Raw genomic sequence first — 17,895 nt, 5'->3', positions numbered from 1 at the left:
AATATATGGGAAATACAATTTTCACATCATCATCTACAAAACTTAGATCTAGCCCCTTTATTATTCTTTTATATTTTTTTAATAAATAAAAAAAAGATAACCCTCAAGCTAATCTGTTTACCCTGCATGTTGACTCGATTTTTTTTGAAGTTAGCTCGGATTCAGTTCATTTTTGTCAACTTAACTCGACTCATTTTATGCGGATTATGATCTAACCCGACGAGTTGGCGCATTTTCGCTATCTGTAAATAAAATAACCTAGTCCAAATTTTTTTTCCCCCTTGTAAACAAACTATTTATGAAATCTCTTTTATATATGTTATTTATAACAGTAAAGTTTGTCAATAACACGTTATTTGATATGTTTTTAATATATTTTTTATTATTGAATTAATTCCACTTAGTTTTACTCAAAAAGTAGTTGGTCAAAAAATTATTTAATGAAACTTACCTGAAATTTATGATTTTTTTTAATATAAATACCTTTATAAATCATAATCTTAAGACTTGTGTTTGTAAAATGAGATAATTTCTCCTATCCTATACTTCTTAACTTCAAGAAGAAAAAGGGTTATGTCCAGATATACCCAAAGAAATATCGACTGTTTACAGTTTTGCATATTAAAAAAGAAAAAAGAAAAAAAAAACTGTGTCTAATTTTGATATTTATGTAGTATATTAATGCACCTCACTAGTGAGTGAATTTTGTTCATCGACTCTGACCACAGTCTTTAGCTCAATAACTGTCTCACACGACTTTTTCAAAAAAGAATTTGAACGTTAATCAGGCCTAATTAAATGTGAATATTTGTTTGTCTCTTTTGGTGAAAATAATGATAATGTCATACAAGGCCTAAAGAACTGAAAGGAACAGAAGAAGATGAGGTTTTGTGAAAAAGAAGAAGTCCTACTTGCTGGTGATGTGAGACATGTGACTTGTTTCGTTCAGAACAAAGAAAAAAAAAGTTTAAGTCAAAAAAGAGGTCCACTTGAGAGTAATTGTGTACGTTTTCAAGGGTTAAGACTGTAATCTTATACATTCAGAAAAGCATCGCCGTTTTTTTATGTATATACATACAAAACAGTGTGAACGCTATGAAAAATGAAAATCCAGCCGTTGCTTTGTACAGCAAAGCTAATAATGTCTTGTTGAGTAACCAAAGCTGAGAGAGCAAAGAAAAAAGGCCTTAGATTCTCCTTTTATTTTCTGAATTGCCCCTGTGAAGTGTGAACCTTAGTTGTGTTTTGTGTATGTTTTCTCTGTCATTGTTATAGCTCCCTCTTTCTTCTCTCTCCCTCTTTCTTCTCTTGTTCCTTTGGCCATGCTTGGAAGTAAAGATCTTCGTAATGGTGCTGTTGAATCTGAGGGTGAGAACTCAAGGAGCAAGTTGTCAAGGCACAATTTTGAGCCTATCAAGGAGTACCCAGAGAAGAAAGGTGTTGATTTTCTGAGAGATTCAGAATTGGGTGGTGGTGGTGGTGGTGGTGTTGATGGGGTTCTTCAGTTGAAACACACTAAGGTTGTTGGTTGTTCAGGACTGCAAGAGCTTACCCTCAGCTACCTTTGTGATAACACAAAATTGGATCTTGCTGAGAAAGAGACTCCTGGTAAAAGCTTGCTGAATTCCTTGGAAAAAGTGAGCCACAAAGGTAAAGAGGTTGTCGTTTCCGAGGTTTCAAATCAGGATGGTAAATGGGTGGAAAGAGATTTCTTGAGCCTGAGTGAAACCAGAGAGGATTCTTCAAAGCGATCGCTTGAAGAAGAAGAGGTTGAAAGGGTGGGTAATAGGGACAAGAAGCCAAAGCTGGAGACACTTAATCTCTCTCTTGCTTTGCCTGATGTGTCACTTTCTCTCACAGCTTCAAACGCCTTGCAAAATGGTGGTGATCAACCAGTTAGAACTAAACCTAGCAGGCCATCAACTACTCACAATTCATATTCAAATGATTATACAACAGCTTCTTTGTCTTACTCTTATTCTCACCCTTTCTCACACAACCCAAGTTGCTCACTCACCCGCAATTCAACTGATAATTTTGATTATTCAGTGAGCAAAGATGACCAAATTTGGAATTGTGGGGAGGGGACTAATGGGTCTGTTCATAGTAGGTTCAAGCCAATAGGAGACGGGGTTGCTTTGTCCAATAATTTTGGTGGTCTTAGTTCCTTCATGCAAGGTAATAGCCAGTTTAAAACTACTAGTTCAGATAATCATTCTTTTTTCCCTTCAGAATTGCCTGCCAGACCAAGATTTGAGGCTCAGTCAGGGGACTCAAGGGGAAGGAATTCTGAGAATCTGAGAGCCTTGGAAGGCTTAGATGGTGGGAAGATAAGGAAGCTTTCTAGACCAGAGAGAATTGTCAGGGAAATTGTTTCAGAGACTATCCTTCCCATGGCTTTGACAATTCAGGAGCTTACTGATGAAGTCGTATCATCAACTAAGGAATACTTGAAGAATCTCATTGAGAAGCCTGACAAGAAAGAGGAATTGGTCAGCCTTCAAAATCAGCTTGAGAGAAGATCTGACCTTACCAAGGAGACTCTTTCAAAGTGCCATAAAGTGCAATTAGAGATTTTAGTGGCTGTCAAGATGGGGCTTGCAAGCTTCTTATCTAGCAAAGTTCACTTATCTGAGATGGTAGAGATTTTCTTGTATAGGAGATGTAGAAATGTGATCTGCAAGCATGTCCTTCCTGTTGATGACTGTGACTGCAAGATTTGCTCAGGAAATAAGGGGTTTTGCAGTTCTTGCATGTGTCCTATCTGTTTGAACTTTGATTGTGCAAGTAACACTTGTAGTTGGATTGGTTGTGATGTTTGTTCCCATTGGTGCCATGCTGCCTGTGGCATTCAGAGAAATCTCATCAAACCTGGTCCTAGCTTGAAGGGACCTTCAGGGACTTCAGAGATGCAGTTTCATTGTATTGGCTGTGGACATGCTTCTGAAATGTTTGGGTTCGTTAAAGATGTTTTCATGTGTTGTGCAAAGGATTGGGGCCTTGAAACCTTGCTGAAAGAGCTTGGTTGTGTAAGGAGGATTTTCAGGGGAAGTGAAGATCGCAAAGGGAAGGAATTGCATGATAAAACTGATGACATGCTATTAAAGCTTCAAACCAAGATGGTATCTCCTTTGGATGCCTGCAATTACATCATACAATTTTTCAGCTGTAAGTGTCTTGACGGTGATCTTTTCTTTTCATATTTAAATTTATGTGTTTATTTTAAAAAAATATTTGCTTCATATAGCATTTAAATGGTTATGATGCAATATGAACACAACATGATTTGCTTAGTCTCACCATGGAGTAAATGGATTGAGTAAAAATCAGTTGATATGCTCTTAAACCTGCTTATTCACATGATATGAAGGGTTTGATGTACCATTATTTATCAGAAGTGAGTAAAAACCTATTAGCCTTTTTTTTATGTGATTTGGTACCATTACTTTTGATAAATATATTCTGCTTCTGAGTGATAGAAGAAACAGCAGGGCACAGATTAATAAAATGAGATGCCGAATACATTAAGCTGTTTATACAAATTACTTATGGAACTTTGAACCCCTTTTTCGCCTCTTAAAATTTTCCATTGAGTCATTGTTAAAACAAAATAAAAATTAATAACAGACAATTTAAAATGAAAAGGAGACAAGATGAAAGGTGAAATAAGTTACTCTTTGGCTGTTCAAGGCCATTAAAATAAAATAACAATATACAGCCACACTGTTGCAGCCACAATTTTTTGTTTGAGGCTGGAAATTCAGGACAAGTTGAGAATTCATTTAGACTCTAAGAATGAGAATTGAGAACCATAAAGTTTGTTGATGCCGTTTTTAAAGTGGATTATAAGCATGTTTGGTTTGCATTAAAAAAAAAAAGAAGAAGCCAAAATCTCTTTCTTGAACATTTTGATTGTAAGCTTTTCTACACCATAAGCTAATTCAAACTGACTATATGAAGGATTTGAATGTTATTTATGAAGTAATTTGAGACTCTGCTAGATGTCTTATTAACTTCAAGTCTTAATCAGTCAGACTTGTTTTCTAGCACATCCTAATTCACTTTCTGTACTCAGATTGGATGTTGTTTACTCCCATCCCAGGTTTGCTGGCATTTGATGCCTATAAAACATTTGGTCATGGTCTTCTGATGCTTGATTTGCATGAATAATGAATTATGTATTACAATGAGCACTCTTGCCTAATATGGTATAGTTGTTGCATCTTCTTCCCTCCCTGGTTAAGATATTTACATCTTAGCATTGGTATTTGGAATTGAAGTGCTTCATTGAGATAGGAAGCATTGGAATGTCATTAGTTCCTGAGAACTGCAGTTATCGTTATTATTGTTTTCATCCTTTTTGTTAACACGGGAGGGGAGTGGTGAGGGAACAGGAAAGATGTATATAAAGCTAAGTTGCTTGGAAGGTACAATTGCTATTATCTCTTTGGTTCTGTTGAATGTGTTTGATGAAATAACTCAAACTACATGTGACCTCTTGTGTGGAAGGTTGCTTAGTTCTTGCTGAACTAATCTTTTATGTGATGTTCAGGCTTGTTTGATTTAATTAAATTACTGACAATAATATCTGATATCTAACTATTATTGAGAGATAATTTTTCTGATAAATAGATGCAGATGGAATGTCAAACTTTCCTGCTCCTAGTATTTCGTCAAAGGATTCGGCAGTCTCTCAAGCTAACCTTACAAAGAATACACCATCTCTTGTGAAATCTAATTCTCTAATACCAAAATATGGTTATGACATGAGCTATTCTAGGCCCCATCATGATGCCCTTTCAAACGATCTTCATCAGAAAGACCTCAAAGCTTCCCTCTTAAATGAACTAAAAAATGAGGACGATTTCCAATTGGGAGCTTTATTAAGGAAAGGTGGACTTGAAAGTTTGGAGAGCATTGTGAGGATAAAGGAGGCAGAAGCTAGAATGTTCCAAACCAAAGCTGATGAAGCAAGGAGAGAGGCAGAAGGGTACCAGAGGATGCTTAGGACCAAGACTTCACAGATGGAAGAAGAATATGCTGAAAAGCTTTCCAAACTTCGTTTGCATGAGACAGAGGAAACACAGAGGAAGAAATTGGATGAAGTCAAAATCTTGGAAAATTCCTACTTTGATTACTATAAAATGAAAAAAAGAATGAGAGATGAGATTGATGGTTTATTGCACAGAATGGAGGCAACAAAGCAGCAATGGGTTTGAACTTTTACTTTTTGTTGTTTGCTTACTCAGAAATACTGCTGAAATAGTGTGTAATTTATTGATCTGCTGCTTTGGTATTCTGGTTGTTCCCAGAATGGATTATTTTATTTTCGATTGATAAATTCAAGTGTTTCATCGTTGATTAATTTTTTTCTTCATAATTTGAGAAACTGAACAAGAAGTTATGTGGAAGAGCTTTGCACTTCCTGTTTATATTGAGAGACAGTAAAACTATTCATTTCCTGTTCATAAAATTATCTCTTGAGTTGGAGGAAAAATATGTTTGGAATTTTAATTTATTTTGAAGTTATATTAATTTTATTATGCTACTTTTTTTTTTTTTTTTTTTACTAATCATTTTGGTCTCAAACAATTATACCCCAAAACAATAAATATACGTAACATTTTCCTTTTAAGAAACTGAGTTGTCCTAATCCTCTTTTGTATACTTGAAGATACTCTTCTAAGGGGAACTGTTTGACATGATTAGTTTTATTAGTCTTGGTGGGTGGAGCATAAAGGAGGATTATAATGCTGAGGAAAATGCTCAAAAGCATTTGCTTAAATATTATATTTCTGGGATTTGTTTATTTGGTCACCGTTGATTGCGGCTTCTTACACAGTAAGTTACAACTTTTTTATGCTTAAGCAGTGTTTTGCCACTTCCAGCATTGGAACTAGTTCACCAAGGTGATAATGAAATGGAATTTAAGTATCATTCATATCACTGTGCCACTTCTAACCAATCAGCTCAAATTTGGATTCCATTCGTTTTATTCTTATATATTTTATTTCTCGATCAATAAGCTGGTCTCTGTAACTTTGACTTTCAGCGAACGTATTATATTTATTTATGTTGTCAAGACATTTTTAATTTGCTAATACATTAAAGTAGAATCGAATTTTCATCATGCTTGAGGAATGTAATCATTATACTCTGTTAATTTTTAACTATAATTTAATATGACAACTTACCATATGTAATATCTCTACTACCCATGTACATTTCAGACTGAAACCGAATAACAGGTTATGTAGAATGAATTTGGATTTTTTTCATGTGTTTATTACCATAATAATGTCATATTCTGAAAGAAAAAAAACTATAAAAATAATTTTGATAGAATTCCCCATTATTTATACAAAATTTTATTAATTTTTACTTTTATATTTTTCTCTTATCGCTTGACATTGTCATGTTATTTCCTAACGGACGAGAATCTAATTTCCTATTAAAACTTATTTCATTTTATGACGTGTTATGGTTGATTATTAGTTACTGCTATATATAATTTCGTGAGAGAATGACGGGGAGTTTATGATGGGATTAAGAACGAAAACACAATTAAGGACAGTATATTAAAGATCCAACGGCAATTCGAGTCTGCCGGTGACTCCAAGAAGATTACAGAGGAAGAAGAAAGAGAATTCTGTTACAACTTTTTGACACTTCACACAAACATGTGACTCTCAATTATAAAGGAAATATCAGACTATACTCCTATTGGACTTCCTACACGTCAGCCCATTATTTACAAGGTACTCAATTTACTATCATTCAGCATTAAGGATATGGGCCTCTGCCCTCATGTAGCCCACCTCATCCCAAGTGGTAATCCTTGGTCCAATTGGAACGCACTCTGATCCTGGTTCCTCTTCTAGGAACTTCTACTTCATCCTCTGCTGTCGGTTCCACCGACAATGCTTCATCTACTTCATGCTCGCTATTCTCTTCATCTCTCTCTTGTATTGGGTTCGTAACAAATCCCTCCTCCGATAAAGACGCGATCTTGCCCTCAAGATCGAATTGGGGAAAGGCCTGGACGAACTCAGAAACGGAGACCCATGAGGCATCTTCAAGGGGAAGGCCGCTCCACTGCGCCAGCACCTGAAAGTCGGAGACTTTACCCTTGATTAGAGTTCGCGAACGCAAGATCGTAACTGGTTCAGCCACTGGGTGATTATCCCACGTTACTGGTGGAAGAGGCAAGGGATGAAAGAACAGATTTTTGCGAAACGGATTCAGCAATGAAACGTGGAAAACGGGATGGATACGGGAGTCGGTGGGAAGAGACAGGCGGTAGGCTACAGGTCCAACACGAACAGTCACCGGAAAAGGACCATAGTAGCGTCGCCGGAGTTTTGAGAAAGTTTGATGCCGTACAGATTTCTGACGATAGGGTTGAAGCTTGACTAAGACCTGGTCACCCACTGTGAATTGCACATCCCGGCGGTGCTTATCCGCTTGGACCTTCATGCGGTGTTGGGCGCGGTGGAGATTCTCCCGGAGTTGCCGTATAATCTGATCCCTCTGACTGAGCAGGGTATCGACGACCTCAATTGGTGTTGCTGCTCTGTCGTACGGTTGCAAGGGTGGAGGGAGACGACCGTAGAGAATCTGGAACGGACTTGATCCAATGGCTGAGTGAAAGGAAGAGTTGTACGAGAACTCAGCCCATGGTAAGTACTGTGCCCAAATCTTTGGATTTTCCATAGTATAGCATCTTAAATACTGCTCCAATCCACGATTGGTAACTTCTGTTTGCCCATCACTCTGTGGGTGATTTGCAGTGCTAAAATGGAGCTTGGTGCCATTTAATCGTGACAATTCTTGCCAGAATTTGCTGACAAAAACGCGATCTCGGTCGGATACAATTGACCGGGGAATTCCATGGTGACGGCAGATGTCAGAAGCAAAGACTGATGCTACCTTTGAAGCAGTGAAGTTACCTGTCAATGCAGAGAAATGGGAGTACTTGGATAGGCGATCCACGACTACCATAATGACAGTCTTCCCCTCCGATGGTGGCAAACCAATTATAAAATCCATTGAAAGGTCTTCCCATACAGCCATCGGAATAGCAAGTGGTTGCAAGAGGCCAGCGGGGGAGAGAGGCTGGTACTTAGTAACTTGGCATATGGGGCAGGTGCGAACAAATTCTTGTACATCAAACTTCATATTGGGCCAGTAGTAATGTGTTGATAAACGATGAAGGGTCTTTCGTATCCCACCATGACCACCGACCACCGTTGAATGGAACTCATGCAGCAAGGCAATACGAATCTCCGAAGTGCTGGACAAAACAATACGACCTTTGAAGTAAAGAAGGTCATCCTTAACTTGGTAGTGTGTGAATCCATCCTTGTTTTCCTGAACTGCAGTGACTATGTTCCTTAATTCAGAATTGTCTTTAACCTCCGCTTTTATGGCAGGTAGCAGGGGATTAACTCTGGTGGTTAAAGTCAGCATCTGTGAAGTGACCAATTCCGTTTGTACCTCTCCTTCATGCCTGCGGGACAAGGCATCCGCGACCTTATTGATAGCACCGGGGTGATATTCAATATCAAAGTCATAGCCAAGCAATTTGACCAGAAAGCGTTGCTGTTCCGGTGTCTGGATAACTTGAGCCATCAAGTTCTTTATACTGCATTGATCAGTTCTAATGGTAAACTTATTGCCCAACAAATACTGACGAAATTTGGCTACCCCTTCGGTAATTGCAAATAGCTCTCGGACATACGTAGACGTTTGCTGCATTCTGGCTTATAATTTGCGACTAAAGAAGGCAATAGGCTGATTACTTTGGCTGAGCACAGCTCCAATGCCGGTGCCGGATGCGTCAGTAGTCAAAACAAAAGGTTTACTGAAGTCAGGCAAGGCTAATACAGGATGGTTAGACAGGGTGTTCTTCAACTGAGTCATTGCTTGGGCAGCCATGTAGTCCCATTTAAAAGCATCCTTCTGGAGGAGTGTAGTCAATGGGGCTGCTATTTGGGAGAATCCCTTTACAAATTTGTGGTAGTAGCCGGCCAGCCCGAGGAAGCTTCTTATCTGTTTCACAGTCTTAGGCTCCGGCCATTCGATGATCGCCTTGATCTTTCCCTCATCGGGTCTGACCCCCACGGCATCAACCACATGACCGAGATACTCCACCTCAGTTTGAGCAAACGAGCACTTCTCCTTCTTTGCATACAGCTGATTGGTTTGTAGACATTCCAATACCGCACGTAGGTGTTGCAAATGGTCTTCGAGAGTTTTGCTGTAAATTAAAATATCATCAAAGAAGTCAATAACAAATTTTCGCAAATATACCTTCAGGATGGAGTTCATGATCCCCTGGAATGTGGCTGGGGCATTGGTTAAGCCAAAGGGCATAACCACAAATTCATAGTGGCCCTCATGCGTGCAGAATGCAGTTTTGTAGATGTTCTGGTCAACCATACGGATCTGGTGATAACCGGACCTGAGATCCAGCTTGGAGAAAATGGTGGCACCTGCTAACTCGTCAAGCATCTCATCTACGGTCGGAATGGGAAAACTATGAGGTATCGTCACTTGGTTGAGAGCGCGATAGTCTACACAGAATCGCCATGTACCGTCTTTTTTTTAACTAGTAAGGCAGGAGAGGAGAAGGGACTGATACTGGGTCGAACCACTCCTGAATCTAACATCTCTTTCACCATTCTCTCCATTTCAGTTTTCTGAAAGTGTGGATATCTGTAGGGCCTAACACTGATGGCTTTTGTTGCAGGCTGCAAATGAATCTGATGGTCTTGCTGGCGATGTGGAGGTAAAGTGGATGGCTTCTCAAATATTTGCTCAAACTCTGCCAGAACTTGCAGCACCTGGGCATCAGGAACCTGGCCATTGACTGTGGGTTGCTCATCCGAAAGCACAATGGAATGGAATTGATAAAGGCACGCGACGGAATTAGATGCCGTGAGTCTCCGGAACTGATTCAATTGGATGGCTTCCATGTTTGTAGCAGATTCTCCTTGTATCTCCAATTGCTTCCCGTCACGCTCAAATTTCATCACCAGCTGTTTGTAATTCAGAGTGATATCACCCAACTCAGATAGCCATTGCACTCCTAAGACCACTTTTGCTCCTTGAATGGGTAATACATAAAGATCTGGACAGAATCCATGACCTTGCATTTCCAAAGCTACCTGGGGACACATGCCCAAGCAGTTCATCTTTTCTCCATTGCCCACCAGAACTTGGAATTTCTGTGTAGGTACCGTTTCTAACCCCAAAAATTTTACCAAACGGTCTTGGATAAAATTGTGGGTTGACCCACCATCAACTAGAATTTGTACTGATGCATTGCCTATTCTGCCTTTGACTCGCAGGGTACTAGTGGAATGCTGACCTGCCATAGCATGCAAGCTGATCTCAGGCGTGAGAGTATCTGCAATGACTATCTCCTCAGTAACCGTTTCTGGACTTGGAGCTGTATCCTCCAAGAGCTGTTGATCATCGTCTTCAGGCTGCATCACTAAGATGAACAACTTCCCCTTACAGACATGGCTTCTATTAAACTTCTCATCACAATAGAAACACAACCCTTTCTCCCTCTTCTCCAACATTTCGGCTTGGCTGAGCTTCCTCATGGGTAGTGCAGACTTGGGTGGTCCAGCACCAATAGCAAGAGGTTTGGCTGGAGTAGGTAATAATCCAGGTTGAGTACTGCTAATTTGGGTTTTATTGTAATAGGTTCTACTGGGACTTTTATCATTCAATTTGTCCTCCACTATTTTTGCTAAATCAATAGCTTGCTCCAAACTTGTAGGAAGATGCATACGCACCTCCTTGCGGATTTCTGGTTTGAGGCCAGATTCAAAGTAACTTGGAAGGCTCAAATCATCAATTCCAATTACCTGATTGGCCAGCTGTTCAAAGTGTGTTTGATATTCATCTACTGTTGAGCCTTGGGTTATGCGACCCAATTCACCTCGCAAATCTCTATATCGCGAAGGACCAAATCTGGAACGCAATGCGTCCAAAAATTGAGCCCAAGTGTGTAATCTGCCATTTCGGTCCATCCAATGGTACCAGTCTTCTGCCTTCCCATCCATGTGGAATGAGGTCAATGTAAATTTTTCAGTATCGGATAAGCTATGGAACCCATAGAATTGTTGAATCTTATGGATCCAAGGTTCAGGGTTACCTCCATTGAAACGAGGTATGGTGAGTTTAACCGATTTAAAGGCATTAGTACCAAATAAACTAGCAATTCCTTCGCCAGATGAGTGTTCTGTCTTACCCTTATGTTTGTGATTCTGATCTAATTTTGCTTCAACCATAGTTAATTTCCTGTTCATTTCCTGTAACAGATTTCCCAGAGCATCGAACTGCTCCTCGTGGTGGTGCAATCTGGCCATACATTCATCAATGGCACTTTGTTGTTTCACCGTGCTGCGAGTTCCCTCTGTCATGGTGGTGATGAACAGAAGTTGCCTCTCAATGAAAGCACCAAAATGATGGGATTAAGAACGAAAACACAATTAAGGACAGTATATTAAAGATCCAACGGCAATTCGAGTCTGCCGGTGACTCCAAGAAGATTACAGAGGAAGAAGAAAGAGAATTCTGTTACAACTTTTTGACACCTCACACAAACATGTGACTCTCAATTATAAAGGAAATATCAGACTATACTCCTATTGGACTTCCTACACGTCAGCCCATTATTTACAAGGTACTCAATTTACTATCATTCAGCATTAAGGATATGGGCCTCTGCCCTCATGTAGCCCACCTCATCCCAAGTGGTAATTCTTGGTCCAATTGGAACGGACTCTGATCCTGGTTCCTCTTCTAGGAACTTCTACTTCATCCTCTGCTGTCGGTTCCACCGACAATGCTTCATCTACTTCATGCTCGCTATTCTCTTCATCTCTCTTGTATTGGGTTTGTAACAGTTTAACAGTGACTGCAAAGAAAAAAAAGTAAAAGACCGGTGAAGTTCACTCTTAGGTGCTTCATGGTTACGGAACACTGAATTTATCCTTTTTATTTTTCTACCTTATTTCAGACACCCTTATTAGGTACTTTGGTAAATTCTCCTTATTAAATGAAACTTTGATCTTGCATGTGCTATAGGAGTAAGTCCTCATTTTATCATGATTGCAACCGCAAATAGAATCTCGACCCAAAAAAGAGAGGGGGATATGTGCGTTGAGATATTAGGAAGCAGATTATGTCTCAGGTTCTATCCAATAATTTATATTTCTCTTTGTGACCAAGGCAACGATTCATTGAACTGGGGAGTAGGTAGTTAGAGAATATGGAAAAGTAAGTTCGGACCTTAGACAAGGTTTAATATAAAATGTAAAAGAAAGAATGAAAATGAGAATAAAAGAATGAAGGGGACCACTTCTTGTTAAAGATGAAATGCGGAGGGGGAGTTCGCCAAGCAAAAGTAGGAAAAATAAAATAAAAAAATAGATGTTTATCGCGTTCTCATGCATAAAATTATCTCTTATATATATATATATAAATAAATATGTGAAGTTCATATGAACTAAATTATATATATATATATATATATATATATATATATATATATATGGGAAATAGAAATATAATATTGTAGGAAAGTGTTTAGGTTATGTTGTAGAGATAGAGATTTGTGAGATCTATATTTTTTTATTTTTTAAAAACAAGTGTGGGTCTCACAATTTCTATCTCTATAACATAACCTAAATATTTTCCTACAATATTATTCTTCTTTTTCCATATATATATATAAAATAATTTTATTTTTTATAACATGACACAGACGATAATCCTAAAATATAAATTTCCAAATGGTTTTGTTTATTAAAATGCCACTTATGGGGCAATGAGCCTTTGGTTCTATCACGTGTGGGTGAGAGCCAAAGAAATCTCCTCCCCTGTCTATACATAAATATGTCTGTAATTTTTATCACTTTCTTTTAATTAATCAACAACTACCTTTAAATTTAATTAAATTTGAATGAAAATTTGGATTTTTTTTTTTTAGTTTCGTAATACTAATGAAAACACAGTTGCTTATAACAAAGTTATGTGCTATTTTTCTTTCATTTTTCAAACATTTTTTTATATATAATTTTGACATTTTTATAAACAAAACTTATTAAGCTTACATCGTTTACCGAAAAAAAAAAAGAAAAAAGAAAAAAAAAGGCTTACATCTATAATATGCTAAAATAATGTTCTTTACATTCAAAACATGTATACTTTTGTAAAATAGATAACAATTATAAAAGCAAGCGACTTTGTAAAAGTTTAGATTTACTTATATTTGAAATTATCATTTCAGAAAATATATATATATATATATATATATATATATATATATATATATATATATATATATATATAGCATATTATAAGACTCTTTTTATTCTAAGAAAAAATTTACACTTACTTGGTCTCTCAAAATAAAATTGGAAAAAGAAAAAAGATAAAAAGAAAAGGAAGAAGAAGAAAAGGAAACAGTGTTATTACAGCTTTGAATTGAACTCATGAAGAATCGTGATTAAGTGTAGCTTATTATAATAAACGGCTTAAGTAATAGATTGATCATTGATCATGATTCATCTGAGAGAGCATGTAAATTAAGATATGTGTACTGATTAGGTGGCTAATCCAAAGTTTCCAAGAGACAAATGAAGGCTCAGAATTTTTGTGACATGTAAGTAGGGAAAATACCTACCTAACAATCTAACATTTACTTACAACAACTTAACTTTGGAACCAATATAGAGAATCACACTGCATCAACTTAACTTTTAGTATGAAAGCAAACCACATCAATTAATCAACTTATATCCCATAAGAATACAAAAGAAATGAAGAAAAAAAATTATACAAGCCATTTCCGGTAATGGAACAACAGAATTACAAAATCCAAATAAAAAAATAAAAAAAATTGATTAATCCAATTGATGATGACCAATCAAGTATATATATAGAATAGAGAAATGCAATTAATTCACCTAAAAATGGACCAGACCAACTGACATTTCCACAAAAACTCCAAACAAGAGAATTGCTAGACCCGTGAAGTTGATCAAATGAGATTCACTCTGGTGTGGTTGTAGTCTTAACATAGTATACCTCTCCATTAAACCTGTAAGTGCAGCAGCAATTGCCATGTAAAATAGTGCTCTACCACCAGATATGTGCCATATTGGAGCCACCGCAGCAGCCCTTGATTGTGGAGATCTTTGAAGCATGAAGACGAGTCCAAAAAGCCACTGCAAGCAATAAGCACATTCCATTATGAAAGTTTTGACTTATATTAGGCCAAAGATTTGGCCTTCATTATTCTTGTTAAGATCATGGACTTTTTATTGGGATAAATTTTACCTGCAAGCCAAACAGGCAGAAGGTGCCAATGCCAATCCATGAATGGAGGCTGTAAACATTCACCAAGTTCACCATATTATGGAACTTGAAAACGGCACATATACCAACAATCCCAAGAATTATAGCAATGAAATGAAGTGTCATGTGAACCATCTTCTGTGTTTGATGGTCGCCTGGTACAGTCTGGTATGCCAGTATTGCTGCTCAAATTTAACACCAACCTAATCATGAAGAAACTGATATGGTATTTGTCTATCCCACAGACAAAATCTAAAAGCAGTTCAATGCATCTTTGTGTAGCTAAATTAATTCGGAGAGGGGAAAGAAACTAAAAAAATTATTTCAACTCAAAAACTTATACCGTTAAGTAAATAATAATTTTCTATTTTGTATTATATACATAAGAATTCATTGGACTTGAAAAATGAATAATATATAAATTTACCTACGAGCCCACATACTGATGTTAAGAAATTTAATCATATTTAACTATTTGGAAATAGAATGGAGATGACAATGATAGAACTCTATCACTTGGTCTTAAAAATTATGATATCATGTAAAGAATCGTATTAAGTTTAAAGTATATTAATAATTTTATATTTTATACTAATAGAGTGCTACATAGGAGTAATAATTTGATGGTTTATTCTAGATGTTGATGAATTGAATATAGTAATTAGTATATAAGATATAGCTCTACAACAAAAGAGACATGAGAGGAGAGTGAGATACCTTGACCAGCAAGGAAAATGAACCCGCAGAACATCAAAAAAGGGTGAACCTGCAGAGCAGAGTTTGGGTGGAGAAAGACTCAGATAGATGAAGTAGCTAGAACGTGAGTAATTTTGTTTATAAACAAAGAAGAAAAACACAAGAAAGAGTGTTACATTAAAAACGCGAAGTGCATCCTCAGAATCATATTCAATCCCCTCGCGGTAATGTAGCAACCAAACAAGCAAGAGGATGATGGCTAGGAAGCCAAACAACTGTGCTAAAACAGTGGTACTGTAAGAACGCATCCTGTTGGTTTCAGTAGATGAGAGATGAGTGCAAAGTTGAGAGCACTATATAGAGAGGAAACTTGTTATAAGACAATTTTTTATGGTTCTGACATGGTGTTATTCTGATGTGGTTCAGTCTTATAGATTTTTCCTTTAGATAAAGTTCATAAAAGAGGGAATTGCTTGATCTCTTGGTTTTGGAATTTTGAATGAAGAAGAAACTTTGGGCTTTAGTAAGCATCTTCGTCCCAGAATAAGCCAACTCTAGCTGTATCTAAAGTATATATTCTTATGTACAATGATTCTATTTTTGTCTGCTATTTATATTTTTTAATATTCTTTTTACATAGGGATTAGGATATTATACAGAGTCAGGGTCTTACTCATTACAAATAATGTGTATATTTAGTAGAAATGTAACTTTTGAACTAAAACACGCTATGATGATTTGTATATTAAATAGAGTCTTATTAGAACCGACCGAGATTGGTTCAACCGTGATCCGTGATCCCAATCGGTCCGGTCCCTTTAGATTTTATTTGGGAGTTTGAAGGGGAAAGAAAGAAAGGAGATTCAAAGGAGAGGAAGGAAATTGAAAGGTATTTCTTTTTTTTATTTGTGAGTTAAAAAAAGTAAGGAAGAAAAAATAGGAGGTTAATGAGATATTTTTATCATTTTATCATTTTTTAAAAAATTAATATGATTATTATATTTTACATATAAAATTAAATTTAAAATTTCTAAAAAAATATTATTTATGTACTTCAAATAAGGGTGATAAATGAGTCAGAGGCCTTTCAGGGGCCTTTGGCTCGGCTCGTGAAGGCTCAGGCTTACATGCCTAATATTGGTTGTTGGAACCAGGCTTGGACTTGTATAAAATCTCGTTTAGTAAAAATGTCTCAGGCTTCAATTCAAAAGCTCGGCCTTGGAGCCTCTCAGGCTGGCCTAGTATATTAATTTTTATTTTTATTTATATTTGTTATACTATTTGTAATAGCTCTCTCTCCTCTCAATCTATTTCACCCCTATTTTATTAGTTAAACATATTTTTTGAATGATTTTGTTCAATATTATGTTGTTTCGATATAACATTGAATTTATGAACATTTATGAAATTACTAGTGTTGTTGATTGTATATTTTGTTTGGATAAATTTTTATTGTCTTCTTTTTTTCTAACAGGCCAAATCAGGCTTTTATGTTTTGTAAATAAGGCAGGCCACAGACCGATAATTATATTCGTAACAGGTAACAGGCTTGGTAAGGCCGACACATTTAATCACAGGCTTAGCCTTTTAAGACCAAAGCTCGGCTCGGCTCGGCCCATTAACACCCCTAACTTTAAACACTACTTAGATAGTATTTTCAATGAAATTTCTATGTTTCAAATGACGAAAGATACATTTTTTATGGAATTTTTTCATTGAAAGGAAACAAATATTTTTACCCGTCAAATTTTTGACAAAAAATAATTCCGTCAATATTTTAGATGAAATTTAGTTTTCGTCAAAAGTTTTGACGAAAATGATTCATAAATATTTTCGACGAAAAAAAAATTCATCAAAAGTTTTGAAAGAAAAAAGTATTCCGTCGAAATTTCTGATAGAAATATTTTTCGTCAAAATTTTTTATGGAAATATTTTTTTGACGGAAATATTTTCGTCAAAACTTTGGAGAAAATTTAGATTCCATCAAGAATTTTCAAGGAATTTTTTCGTCGAAATTTTTTACCAGAATATTTTTCATCAAAAATTTTTATGTAAATGTATTTTGTCGAAATTTTTCTTTGGAAATGTGTTCCGTTTTAAATTTTGAGGGAAATGTTTTTCGTCAAAATTTTTGACAAAAATATTTCCATCGAAAGTTTCGACGGAATTTACATTTGTAAAATTTTATGATGGAATTTGTTTTCCTTCCAAATTTTTGACGGAAATATTTTTCTTCAAATTTTTGGACAAAAATATTTTTAATCGAAAATTTTCGATAGAAATGTATTCCGTCGATAATTTTGACCAAAATATTTTTCATTGAAAATTTTGACAGAACTAATTCCATTGAAAATTTTGACAAAGATATTTTTCATCGAAAATTTCGACGAAATTTAGATTCTGTAAAGAGTTTATACGAAATTTTAATTTCGTCAAAAAAATTTGTAAGTGGTTATGACAAAATCTTGTTCCGTCTCTAATTTCGTCTTTAGTTTCAATGGAAAAAAAAGTGTCTATATTTTCGAAGAAATATGATTTTCATCGAAAATTCCATCACTATTTTCGACATGAATATTTGCAGTAGATAAATTTTATCAGTATTTGAGACTTTTCTAATAGTGTCGCATTTAAAAAATGATTAACTCTGATGTAGTTTTCACGTTTTAATGCTTAAGGTAGATAATAAATTTTTAATATTTTTTCCCTCAAATCTCCAAATTGAAGGAATTTTAGTTTTAAGGGTGAGAAGGGTTTTGTAGAATTTTACAAAAATCTCCAATTCTTTTTCTCCATTTTTTTAAACTCACAAATAAGAAAAAG

The 17,895-nt window shown here is 36.1% G+C and overlaps 3 protein-coding genes across 3 annotated transcripts; 1 reads left to right on the top strand and 2 right to left on the bottom strand.

The window, feature by feature from the left end:
- Positions 1 to 1,322: 1,322 nt before the first annotated feature.
- On the top strand, positions 1,323 to 5,378 carry LOC133316116 (protein OBERON 3-like). Its single transcript, XM_061517827.1, has 2 exons — positions 1,323 to 3,168; positions 4,633 to 5,378. Exons 1-2 carry the CDS (start codon positions 1,323 to 1,325, stop codon positions 5,217 to 5,219), a joined length of 2,433 nt encoding a protein of 810 aa, XP_061373811.1. The 3' UTR covers positions 5,220 to 5,378.
- Positions 5,379 to 9,575: 4,197 nt separating this feature from the next.
- Positions 9,576 to 11,438, bottom strand: LOC133316132 (uncharacterized). The gene has a single exon (XM_061517847.1). The coding sequence runs from the start codon at positions 11,436 to 11,438 to the stop codon at positions 9,576 to 9,578; it is 1,863 nt and encodes a 620-aa protein (XP_061373831.1).
- Positions 11,439 to 11,716: 278 nt separating this feature from the next.
- Positions 11,717 to 15,383, bottom strand: LOC133316131 (probable transmembrane ascorbate ferrireductase 3). The gene is made up of 5 exons (XM_061517846.1): positions 15,252 to 15,383; positions 15,097 to 15,145; positions 14,362 to 14,561; positions 14,001 to 14,249; positions 11,717 to 11,740 (listed from the first exon to the last, which is right to left on the bottom strand). Exons 1-5 carry the CDS (start codon positions 15,381 to 15,383, stop codon positions 11,717 to 11,719), a joined length of 654 nt encoding a protein of 217 aa, XP_061373830.1.
- Positions 15,384 to 17,895: the final 2,512 nt, after the last annotated feature.

The sequence above is a fragment of the Gastrolobium bilobum genome, unplaced genomic scaffold (genome assembly GCF_033153095.1).
Source record: "Gastrolobium bilobum isolate Gb01-03AN ecotype WA unplaced genomic scaffold, APGP_CSIRO_Gbil_v1 utg26468, whole genome shotgun sequence".
Taxonomy (NCBI): Eukaryota; Viridiplantae; Streptophyta; class Magnoliopsida; order Fabales; family Fabaceae; genus Gastrolobium; species Gastrolobium bilobum.
Note: the sequence above shows the minus strand (reverse complement) of the source record. Positions and strands in the feature narration are given on the sequence as shown.